General features: G+C 44.1%; 1 protein-coding gene across 3 annotated transcripts in view; it reads right to left on the bottom strand.

Annotated features, from left to right (window-relative positions):
• Nucleotides 1-430: 430 nt before the first annotated feature.
• sertad2b (SERTA domain containing 2b) overlaps nucleotides 431-12,796 on the bottom strand; it is a 60,384-nt gene continuing 48,018 nt past the window's right edge. For 2 of the 3 annotated variants that reach the window (XM_083775757.1, XM_083775755.1), the window contains exon 2: nucleotides 431-6,383. In XM_083775757.1, coding sequence (XP_083631883.1) covers nucleotides 4,907-6,379 — 1,473 coding nt within the window. In that variant the 5' untranslated portion in view covers nucleotides 6,380-6,383 and the 3' untranslated portion in view covers nucleotides 431-4,906. Of the gene's footprint in view, nucleotides 6,384-9,151; nucleotides 9,284-12,796 lie in introns of all 3 variants that reach the window. The other variant, XM_083775756.1, reaches the window with a different exon arrangement.

The following is a 12,796-nucleotide window of genomic DNA, read 5'->3' as shown; positions in this document are numbered from 1 at the left end:
GCAAATGTTGGCTCAGAACTCAGAAGACAGAGGGTGGTGGGGGGTGGGACTTGCTGATTTCAACCCCCATTAATGATCCATTCAAGTAGTGGAGGGGGGGGGGGGGGGGGGGGGTGTTTCGTGTACACAGACAATTTGACAAATCCTCAGTAGAAGCTGTGTGGGAGCCTATTTAATATCAATCCAATTTGTAGTTTAAAAGGGTCTACTCTGATTTGTTTTACAAACTAGAGAAGCTACTCAAAGTACAAGATCAACAGAGGCTAAAGTTGATTATACTAAACCCAGAATGTATGCAAGTATCACAAAGTCAACAAACAATTTACATTCATTTTAATGAGTTTATTGTAAATTATATATATATATATATATGTATGTATATATATATATATATATATATATATATATACATATATGCACACATACACACACAGTATATATAAATATACAGTATACATACTGTATATATACATATATTTATAAAACTACAAAAGTAAGACTGTTTCAAATTCAGACACCCGTCCATTATATATATATATATATATATATATATATATATATATATATATATTCTACAGTCCACACTTGGATCCCAATACAGTAATCAGCTGATAGGGTCCTTTTCTCTTCTCTCAATCAGACGAGTGTGTGTTTGTGTTAAAATTGCATAGAAAAAGGCACAGCACTAAGGTCTGTGAAAAATACAGCCTTCATATTTGGACTGAGGGGGGAGTGGCCACAGCTGCAGACTTTAATGTGGTGCAGCAGTGTCCCATTATACACCATGGACGACCAGGCTGACACCAACAGTGGAGACAGGTGAGACAATTCCTCCCATAGTAATCTCTGACACAATAATTCCTGTATTCAGCAAGAATCACTGACTGTGGTGAACAAAAAGGAATCAAGTGAAATGTTAATGAATCAGTAGCCTGGATAATGCAACTACTGGTGAAGTTATCAAATGTATGCAGGTTGTTATAGCTTTGTTTTTGTTTTGTCAAACACTAAACCACACAATTTCACGAATTAGTCCCCTAACCCATTGTGTGGTTGCACTGGTTGAAATGTATTGAATGTAGTATTGGGTGGGAGTGAGAACTGGATGCACTTAGTCCTCCATGATACATAATAGGACATCAAGGTTATAGTGGTTAGTTAAACCAACCACACGTTTACCACTTTGTGTTAGGTAGCTGGACCCATACGCTCAGCAACCTTGTTGAAGACAGCGATAAAAACAGAATTGGTAACAAACACTGATCAAAAAGTCTCAGGAGTCACTATCGTCATTCATACTATGTACATTACTTTTGGCATTGACAGAGTCTATGACAGCCTTTGGGAGTTTTGACATCTGAAGTTGGGGACAGGTTTCTTTTTTTGTGAGTATTGCTGCACAAACCGCCATTCCCTTGCTCATAGAAAGAAATGCTGAAATCACAAACAAACAAACTAAATAAGAGGTGGACGTGTGTCGACTGTGCACAGGTATGGTTGTCACATCCAAAAATTCCGAAAACAAACAAACAAACAAACCAAGATAAAAGGGCTACTTATAAAAAAAGATGGCTTCCACCCACAATTCCATTCTCCTCATACATTACTATCAGGAGTACATTCCTACCACACATTCTGTACACACATTTACAATCCAAAAACACGTCAAAAATAAATATATTTACACAGGAGAGGGGGCAAAATCAGAGAATAAATAACTTAATTGATAAAACAATCACTCCAAAATTCAAACACTGAAATACAGAAACAGAAAACACAATATCATCTGTGAATCATTTTAGTTGGTACTGTTGTCCTTGTGGCTCGCACTCTGACTAGAATTCAGTTGAACGTGTATTAGTGATGCTCGTGAATCTCATTAACATACTGTGGTCAAACGCAGGCTTTAGTTTGGAAATTTAAAGTATCTGCATGAAGGTACATATCTTGGAAGTTATTTTTGACATTCCTAAGGCTATTCTTCCATTGGAAAGTGAGCTATACAATGTAATGCAAGTCAAACTGAATTCCAGACAAGAAACTCTGTCTCAGTAACTAGTTGGTGAGACAGCTCCTAATTAGTGACAATTAATTAGTGACAGTATTTAGTAGCTGAGTCATACCAACTCGGGTATGTTCTAGAAGAATCATAGTAATTCTGACATTATTTTACCCAGTAACAATGTGAACAAAGATTTTATATGCATTTGCAACAATCTCTGTGACATCCCAAGTACTTTTAGCAGTTGTTTTTCATCGTTATTAGTAGTTGTGTGGTTTATAGTGGAGTAGTTATCATTATTCCATTGTAATGCGCAGGTTGCAGCCAAATCCCATTGCTTTAAAGCCCGATATTGGCTATGGAGTCCAGTGCAATAAGAAATTGCATATTCTAACGCAATATTCCTATTTCAGCTGTTAAAAACAAAGCACACATTATGTGACTGATTGTGTGCATTGAGTTTGTCATAGTATAAAGACTAGTATGATTCATATTCGTATGGAGTGAGAAGATGCAAATCCTGGAGCCTCAAATATAATAATTATTTGATTCTATACACAAAATGTGTGTGCACGTACGAACATTTCATGAATGAGGCACCAGGAGTTATAGGGCTTGTGTCCACCAAAGGGCGTTTTCTTTTAGCGAAGGCATGAACATTTCAGCCATCTATGGCTCATACTGTAGCCTTGTGGGACACCAACAAACTTGACCCAAAGATTTTGGGCGGGAACCCCTTTTGGTGTTAGCATTATGCTATGCTTTAGCTATTGAAAAATAGCAGATCTACAAGCTCATAGCTTGCCACTGAGTGGTGCGCTATGAGCTTGTAGGTCTGCTATTTTTGAAAAATCAAAGAACGACTGACAGAAACATAGCTTTTTCAGAAAACTGTCGGGATGTAGAAGACATTTTTTGAATCTGATCTCAGGTCAAAATGGGTTAATCAGGCACTGTACACTATCAAAAATATTTACATCCTAGGCATTAAGCGTATAGTTATCTTGAGCAACGTACGAGTGAGCCAGAAGGAGTTCAGTTTCTTCCTACTGTACCTTTTGTACAGAAAAGATGTACTAAACTGCTGTGGGAATTGAACCGACAACCTTCTAGTCTACCCTGCCCACCTTTCAGGAAGCATCAGCTGTGTCTCTGTGTAAATGAGAAAATGATGTCTAAAATGTAGTAATAAAAGAAAAAAAGAAAAAGCCCTCAAGTGACACAAAGCATTGGGTTGATAAATCAGAATTTCCAATGCAAATAAAAATCCATCGTGTGTGTGTGATCTGGGAGTTTGCAGTTAGCGATAACATTGTGGTGGTTTCAGTGCTAGTTAGCATGCATATTGCATAGTGGCATTTTAGTGCACTTGCTGTGCAGGGACTAGTGTGTTGAAATTTGAAATGCTGGGGCATTTTGCATTGGACAGGAAATGCTGAAGTCCCTGGGTTGGGATTCCTACTATAATCCACATGTGAACTGTTCACTTGACAAATGCACTGTCTCATAACACCTTGGTTTCAGGTCCAAACTAACACTATAGGGTGTACACTACAGTATTGAGTAGAGCCATAAGATTTGGAGAGTACGTATATGGGTATTTGTTCAGATTGTGAGCAAATGTACAATGCAAATATGGGTTGTGTGTAATGCTATACATCAACTGTAAATTCATATGCCAGACCACATGGTTGCTAAAACAAAAATATAATTTAATCTATCCAAACAAAAGAAACAGGGGGAGGGGGCACTAACAACCTTGACAGTTGAAATTAATTTCAAGTCACATAGACCCAAAACTTTTAAAAAACAATAAAAACAATATTTTCAGGACCAACTTGTTTGGGGGCTACGTCTCTCATTCAGCTGACTTTGCAGTTCCTGTTTATAACAAGTCTAGGAGGCAGTAGCCTATTTGGAGCATCCACTTCCAACACCTCTTCCAATGTAAACAAGTCAAGCTTTCCCCTGTACGCAACTCATTTAAATTCAGCTGTCACTGAAGCAAACCATACCTGCTACTAACTAAATCACGAAGTGAGGGATTTAAAAATAACAACACTGCAATTAACAGAGTTCTATAGCCACCAACAACTAGGTCGTAAAGGGTTCACAAAGCTATGTTCTTGGTAGCCATTATAATTGACGCTTAATTATATAGCCAAGCTAATGTGTAGCACACTAGTAAAAAACTAAAACACATTGATATCCTTGCACAAAGGGCATAGGCTTGCTTTACAAATTCAAAAACAACCTGGTATATGATAGGGATTAAATAACAATCAGTTATCATTATTTGATCATGTAAAATTACCTTACTTAATAATAACAATCATCTTAATACAATAAATTACAAAAGGAAAACAGGGAAAACAAGTAAGGAGTGACCTCTCCTAGCTGTCAAAGTGAGAAAGACAACATTGAAACACAGACTGTAAAAGATGGGAATTGAATAAGTGGTCGTTTTGAAAGGCACTCATCTGCAGAAAGCCACGGATCCGTGTGTGTGTGTGTGTGTGTGTGTGTGTGTGTGTGTGTGTGTGTGTGTGTGTGTGTGTGTGTGTGCTCGCGCACATGCACGTATCTATGTGTCTTCCCGGTTGCTTCATTTCCTTTTGCTTTTTGGAGGGGGAAAGGCGAGCACAGTGCATGCACAGTGTTGGAATTGGAGTAGTAGTAGTTGATGTAGTAGTAATAGTAGTAGTACTGAGTGACATCACCGTTGATGTTTACAATTTACCGGCATTGTAAGTGTATAAACCAGCAACGAAAAGAAACATTAAAACAATAATATACTGTATAAATCAATCAACCCCATATTCTATTCCAGTCAGATCTCCTCTGGGAAAAAACAACAAAGTCATTAGTCTATGTCTTTGAGGTGTTGTGAGTCATGTCGACAAGTCACGAGCCCACCAGCACCTCCATAATGTGGTCCAGTTCCGTCAGGTCGATCTTAAAAGGCTGATTGGCTGAGACCTGTTGGGTGGGGCCACCGTATGGACACGCCAGCGACTTGAGCAGATCGTCTGCCGTAACCACAGGCGACAGCTTGGACAGCCCGCCCCCAGGTCCCGCGCCAACCGCTACCCCTGCCGCCGTCGCGGTGACCACCCCCAGCGTTCCTCCTGCGGCGGCAGCAGCGGCGGCGGCGGTCGCGCTGGAGGTCGTGCAGGGGTCGAAGTCGTACATGGACGTGTCGATGTCGGCGAACAGAATGTCGTCCAGCGCCAGGTCAGAGAGGAACCCTGCCGACGGAGAGGAGGATGGGGGAGAGGAGGGAAGTGAGGGCGAGGTAATGTCCGGCAGGCCGCTGCTGGGCACAGGGGCATGCATGGGCACGTGCGCGGCCATGATGTCCATGGGTCTGACCTCTGTCGACACGACGCCGTGGACCTCCGGTCTTGGGCTTCCTATAGTTCTGGTACTGCTGTCTCTGGGGTGACCAGCAGCGGTGGTCAAGGGTGGGAGGGGGACAAGGGGAGCGGTCTGTGCGAGCGGTGAGGGACTGGGGGAGGTAGTACTAGTGGAGGTGGTGGTGGAGGCGAGAGCTGCTGCCGAAACCGTCCGGGATAATATGGCTGTGGGCGGGTCCAGCTCCATGTCAGTCGGAGTGGAAGGGAAGCTGTCATTGGACGAGGCGGGCGCAGATCCCCGGGGTGACCCATGGCCAAGGAAGAGGGAGGAAAAAGGAGCAGGAGGAGGTGGAGTAAGAGCAGAGGGGGGCAGGGCGGGGGGAGGAGGAGGAGGAGGAGACAGCGGGGGAGTCGGCGGAGGAGAGGAGGAGGCGCAGAAGGCAGAGTCGCCATCCTCTTCCAGTAGGGAGGCCGGGGTGAGGCAGGCCTCCAGGAGAGGGGCGGAGCAAGATTGGGATGACAGGGAGGAGGAGGTGGGAGGGGCCAGTGGGTGAGGCGAGGGTGGGGCCAACGCCGGCATCAGTAGGCCCGACTGCGGCTGGTTGGACGGTTGGACCGCCGCTCCCCCCGACATCGCTCCGAAAGAGGAGGGCGGAGCCTCCCGGAAGCCCTCGTCCATGGGGTCGTCGGGCGGCGGGGAGGGGGGCAGGAGCAGCGGCCGCAGGCTGCCCTCCTGCTTCAGTTCGTTCTGGATGCGACGCAGCATGTTGTTGATGAGCACACGGCGCTCCAGGCTGGGCTCAGTGAGTGGACGATGGCTATACAGTTTCATCAGGGAGATGTTGAAGATGGTCTGCCGCTGCAGGGTGTAGGACACCTTGGACAGGCCCTCGGGAATCGACGGGCCCTCCGGGCCCCGCACGGGTTCCCCCGCCCGCGACGCCACCGCCGACGCCAACGCTTCGCCTTCCAAACCCTCTTCATCCTCGTCCAGCTTCCTCTTCGCGCCTTTACCCAACATATATCTGGGAGAAGAAAAGCACAGAGAGAAGGGATTAAGACAAGCAAAGGAGATGATACTGTGGAAGGCCCCATCTAAGGAGCTTTTGTTTTGTGCGTGGATTGTTTTGAATTTTTTGAAACCCTGTACATTCAGGACACTGCTCCCGCTGCCACCCTTAGATCTCCATATATGGACCTGACCTGTTCTGGCTTGATTCCATATGTTGATCTGACCTCATCAAACCCTGTACACTCAAGCCACACACTATATGGCCAGTACAGAATTCATTCCATATGTTGATCTGATCCCCCATGCCAAGGTGCCAGCACTCGCCCAGCAGTTTACCATCACCCAGGCGGATGCATGCACGCTCACCCCCAGGCGTCTTACTGGTAGATAGATTATAATAACTTGCAGCTTGGCCGGTCGAGCTCTAGCGCCACGGCAAAAAATAGAAACAAAAATAATAATAAAAATAAATATAAATGTATTAAAATTTGATTAAAAAAAACAAAAACATTATATCCAATAGATGGTTTTTTTCTCTTAAATTTTATCCCACTATTTTGTAACCCATTTTGTCACACAGTGTCAATTATCAAATATCCTGGGCTCTACACTCCCTCTGACAACCTGGGGAGCGCAACGGACTGACCTCATGCTTCCTACACTGCATGAGGAGTCCAAGACGCTTCTTTTCTTTTGGACGTAGCGAGTGGAAGGAACACGTTATTCCAACCAGTTAGATGAAATATGAGGGGAAAAAGGGCGTCACCACCTCTAGTGGTGACGCAACGTAGGTAGGTATTGCGCAAGAATGTATTGTCAAAAGTATGAAGTGTACAGTAAATATGTTGCATGGATGCAATGTGGTTTGGTAGAAGACGACGAACGGATAAATGGGTCCCCCCTTTTCAATTAGGGTAGAAGGATAATAATAATACGCAAATCCATGTCGAGGAACTTCTCTAAAGGCAGTACAGGGGATTCCAGAACAACACATACATTGAAAGCAGCTGTGGAAAGCTTCACCGCTGTGCAGGGCAACACACACAATTACACATATACACAGACAGTCAGACACATGTATATGCATTGGAACACACACCAACACGTTTGCACAAATGCACGCACGCACACACACACACACACACACACACACACACACAGTTATGTAATAGTAGCATGCATTCCTGCTGTAGCTCAGGATCATAGGGCAGATTTACAACCCACCCCTCCCCACTCCAGCGCACGCATATGCACAGCCACAAACACACACACATGTTCCGGTGCGCCATGTTGGTACATCGAGTTACATGGAGGACAATCATTTAGACCAATTGGAAAGGGCTCCAGTTTATAGTTGCCCTCTGTACTCTAATAATTTTGCAATATCGTCAATGCAGTGTACTGGACCTAAATTAACTGAAAGAGAGGGATAGAGAGAACTCAGAGCTCTCAGAGTCGAGTTTACACTCGCAATGTTGCAGTGTACAGTATGAGTGTTAGCGGGAGAGAGAGCGAGATCACCAGACAAGACTCGCAGAGCAAAGAGGCGAACACACACACACACACAGAGAGAGAGAGAGAGAGAGGGTGGGGGGGGTGGCAGTGGACAAGAGGAGAGCGAAAGCAGAGAGAAAAGGAGAGAAAGAGAGCAGAGAAGGACGCAGGCATCGCTGCAGTAGGTTTTGAGTCTAATCCAGGCTGACAGGCTCAGGCACCCTGTCCCTGTCTGAACACACGAACACACACACGCGTGCGCACACACACACAACGGGGGCGAAAACACGGCTAACAGTTTACATAAAAATAAATCACTATCCGTTTAGGTCTTATTAACCAAAATATTTAAACAACTAATGTAAATTAGTGTAATTAAAATATTGTGTATAACTATCATTTAAACTCAACAAATATTGTGCTGCTGCCCTAACATTGCTAAAAATGCTTGCTCACTTTTTCAAAGTGACCGCTGCCAGTTCCCAGACTGGATTTGACACATTCATTAAGTTAGTTTGTAGAAGTGCTTGGTTCTAATATGAAACATGCTTTTTCTATTACATCGCGGTGTCAACATGCACCACTAGTAGAGATGCTTGGTCCAGAGTCACAGAACAAGGTTAACTTTATCCTGTTGGATTTATGTATCAAATGTCCAGTGTCGGTGATTGCCACAAAATCAACAAATAGTAACTTAAAAACAAGCTGTAAAAGGGGAATACAACTCATTTTCAATGTCATTAATATACCTTAAAGTTGTTGTGTGGAAATAATAATGAAAACCTTTTTAGTGCTATCCCATTTTGTATGGCTTGGCTTTGAAAATTAATGCCCAGAAAGATATAATGACAATTTAATTTAATTTTAACACGGTTCACCTTCTAGGTTCTGTCTGTAATGAGACGGGTGGCTTTGTTTGCTTCGCACTGATGTCAGTTTCATAATTGTGATGGCGTCCGGGTTATGCATGGACAAAGTACCTGCCTACCACTCTGTGGAGACTAAGGTTCGAGTGGCGCCGGCTTTGCAGGGGCCTTCAACGTTTTTCAGGCCAGGCCAAGGACCCCTTAGCTGAGAGAGAGATGAAGAAGGGACCCTCCACTATACATTCATGTTAAATGTGGGTATTCAGACATTTAACCACTTAAACCCTCAATACATTTACACAAAGATTTGCCCCTGCAGTATCTCTGAGGACCCCCTATGGGTCCTGGACCCCCTGAATGCTGATGCATGTAAGACAGCTGGGGAAGGGTGTTCTCTTGTCACTGCGATAGCGACACTTACAGGCGCCTGTTCAGCCTGGAGTGGAACCCGGTGACACTCCTCACTGTCAGGTGAAACGAAGCAGCTGGTGACTGCACTTCTATCTGAGGAGACACATGGTTTCCTACTCCCTCATCAGACCAACAGTAGGCGCTATACATGATGGCATAATAAATTGGGGAGAAAATGAAACAATTGATATAAATATATAGCCATGAACACTCTAAATGTACACATTTACAAAATAAATGGCCAAACACCCATCTATAACACACACACACACACACACACAGGAAGTGAGTGCTGCGGGGCCAGCCACCACGATGTTGGTTGCCATGACAAACAGAGTCAGCTGGGAATTTGAGACTACAAAGAATGAGGAGAAGAGAGAGATGGGTAAAGTAAGAAGAGTTTGGGGGCTGACAGAGAGGAGGGATGGGGAAGGAAGGAGGGAGGGAGGAGAGAGAACGGGTGAGGAAGAGGAGTGAGGAGAAGAGGAAGGAGTGGATGAACAGGGCGATGGGTGCTAAACTGCTAAACATTCAATTTAGGCAAGGGAGAACAGGAGACTGAGACACTGTGTGTGTGTGTGTGTGTGTGTGTGTGTGTGTGTGTGTGTGTGTGTGTGTGTGTGTGTGTGTGTGTGTGTGTGTGCATGTGTGAGACTAAGCATCAAAGGGTTGAAAAAACTTTCTGTGGTTCTGTTTCAAATGTGTTTTATTGAGAAGCCTGATGTTAGAGAGATTCCTCTATAAAAAAAACATGTGCACATGCTTTTTTTTGTTTGGGAAACATTAAACAAGATACACAAAAAATATTATACACAAAAACTAATAAAAAAATAAAATAAAAAATACATAGAAATATATACAGTATTATTTTCAGTTGTTCCTCTTTTCGTGATAGGGAAGTAAAGGCCACCACATTTTTTTAAGCTTGTCCTTCAAACCAAATCTAAAAAAGTTTGTGGGTCTGCTCTGCAGCAGCTGCGCATGTCTGAGTCACTGACTCATGGTACCACACACACACACACACACACACACACACACACACACACACACACACACACACACACACACACACAGCAGGACTGACATACCAGAGCTACCCCACCCCTTACATTCCACTTTATTACCCTCTGCTCCCTCCTTGCTTTCCTTCAGCTATACTCTTCTTCCTCTTCTCACTAAATGCTTCCTCCTTCTATCCTCTAGTCCCTATTACCTTCCTCCTTCTCTCCTCTATAGTCCTTATTACCTTCATCCTTCTCTCCTCTATAGTCCGTATTACCTTCCTCCTCCTCTCCTCTAGTCCCTATTCCCTTCCTCCTCCTCTCCTCTAGTCCCTATTCCCTTCCTCCTTCTCTCCTCTATAGTCCCTATTCCCTTCCTCCTTCTCTCCTCTAGTCCCTATTTCCTTCCTCCTTCTCTCCTCTAGTCCCTATTCCCTTCCTCCTTCTCTCCTCTAGTCCCTATTTCCTTCCTCCTTCTCTCCTCTAGTCCCTATTCCCTTCCTCCTTCTCTCCTCTAGTCCCTATTCCCTTCCTCCTTCTCTCCTCTAGTCCCTATTCCCTTCCTCCTTCTCTCCTCTATAGTCCCTATTCCCTTCCTCCTTCTCTCCTCTAGTCCCTATTCCCTTCCTCCTTCTCTCCTCTAGTCCCTATTCCCTTCCTCCTTCTCTCCTCTATAGTCCCTATTCCCTTCCTCCTTCTCTCCTCTAGTCCCTATTCCCTTCCTCCTTCTCTCCTCTATAGTCCCTATTCCCTTCCTCCTCTCCTCTAGTCCCTATTCCCTTCCTCCTTCTCTCCTCTATAGTCCCTATTCCCTTCCTCCTCTCCTCTAGTCCCTATTCCCTTCCTCCTTCTCTCCTCTAGTCCCTATTCCCTTCCTCCTTCTCTCCTCTAGTCCCTATTACCTTCCTCCTTCTCTCCTCTAGTCCCTATTCCCTTCCTCCTTCTCTCCTCTAGTCCCTATTACCTTCCTCCTTCTCTCCTCTAGTCCCTATTCCCTTCCTCCTTCTCTCCTCTAGTCCCTATTCCCTTCCTCCTTCTCTCCTCTAGTCCCTATTCCCTTCCTCCTTCTCTCCTCTAGTCCCTATTCCCTTCCTCCTTCTCTCCTCTAGTCCCTATTCCCTTCCTCCTTCTCTCCTCTATAGTCCCTATTCCCTTCCTCCTCTCCTCTATAGTCCCTATTCCCTTCCTCCTTCTCTCCTCTAGTCCCTATTCCCTTCCTCCTTCTCTCCTCTAGTCCCTATTCCCTTCCTCCTCCTCTCCTCTACGTCCTTCCCTCCTCGACTCATCCATTCAGGTGAGGTGTGTTTATAATGAATTGCAGTTGGCTATGTCACTATGATTATGATAACTGTTTAACTCTGCTAGGCTGCTGCTTTCAACTTTTTCAGCCCTCATGAGTTTGCAGGTCCGCCTTCAGTCCACTCAAAATTACGTTAACAATCCTTAAGTTATGATAGTCACTGTAAAATAAATGAGTATTATGTCATATTAAAGGAATATTCAGTGATTTCACTTAATTCAAATATCACTTATTTTTTGTTTTGTTGTGATAATCCTCCCTACTATAGAGTGTGCTGGCCATATAAGGAGTTCCTCCCTGTCCCCAGTTAACCCCTGGGGGTCAAAAAACCTTAGGTTTCGTTTTTGACTCTCTATCCTGATTGGACGAAAGGCTGGGTCCCACAGCCAAAAACGAAACCTACGGTTCTTTGAGTGAAATCACTGAATATACCTTTAACATATACTGGATAACAATACTGGAATCAATTATTTGGGGGTCAATGAAAAACACTTTGGGAGGGCATTTAAATATCACGAGGCAGGAGGGTAATGCCGTTTTCATACTTTCCTCCAGTGAAACCTCATTATAAAGACAGACCTGACCCTAAAGGTCTCCACACACCAGGCGCGAATTCAGATTTTTAAGTGGCGTTTCTCCATCGGTTTTCCGAAAAACGCGGCCGGTGTGCAACCACCTTAACTCCCCTAAACGAATGATACTAATTAAAAGATATTTTAACAATCTGTATTGATTGGGAAATAAATAATTGTATATATGTAGCCTAAAACTATCACATTGTCTATCCAGAGTTCTGTAAAGCCTACAACTATTTATGTATGTATACTTACTAAATACTGACGTATACTTATTGCATCAGAAGCTGTATAGTGAAGAATCCCTTTCTCTCACTGGAGACTCTCCTATACTGTCTCTCTCATACGTTTTAACTGTCTGTCTCTCCGACACGTCCCTCTCTAAACCTGGTTACTGTCTGTCTCGCCTACACTATACCTCCATCTAAACCTTCTAACTTTTGGTCTCTCCTACGCTGCCTGACTTCTCAGCATTCCCACTGTCCTACTTGTATTTGCAACATTTGAAAGGTTTATAATTTGCATGCAGGACAGATGGAATCATAAGCCAACCAATGACGAGATGGGGTAGCAGATGACACCGGAGTGTGGGAGTCTTCCAGGCTAAAATGGAGCCATGACCTCAGTGGTGACTCAAGGTCACCCTCACAGATGGGTCAGACTGAACACCCCTTCCCCTAAAGGCTAATTTATACTTAGTTGAAAGATGGTGTCATATGACCACAATGACTTATTTTCAACAGTAAAAAAGCCTTGACAATAGACTGAATAGAATAGAG

Source organism: Protomyctophum parallelum, assembly GCF_964188405.1.
Source record: "Protomyctophum parallelum genome assembly, chromosome: 10".
Classification (NCBI taxonomy): domain Eukaryota; kingdom Metazoa; phylum Chordata; class Actinopteri; order Myctophiformes; family Myctophidae; genus Protomyctophum; species Protomyctophum parallelum.
The sequence above is the reverse complement of the archived record's forward strand: the minus strand, read 5'-3'. Positions and strand labels throughout refer to the sequence as shown.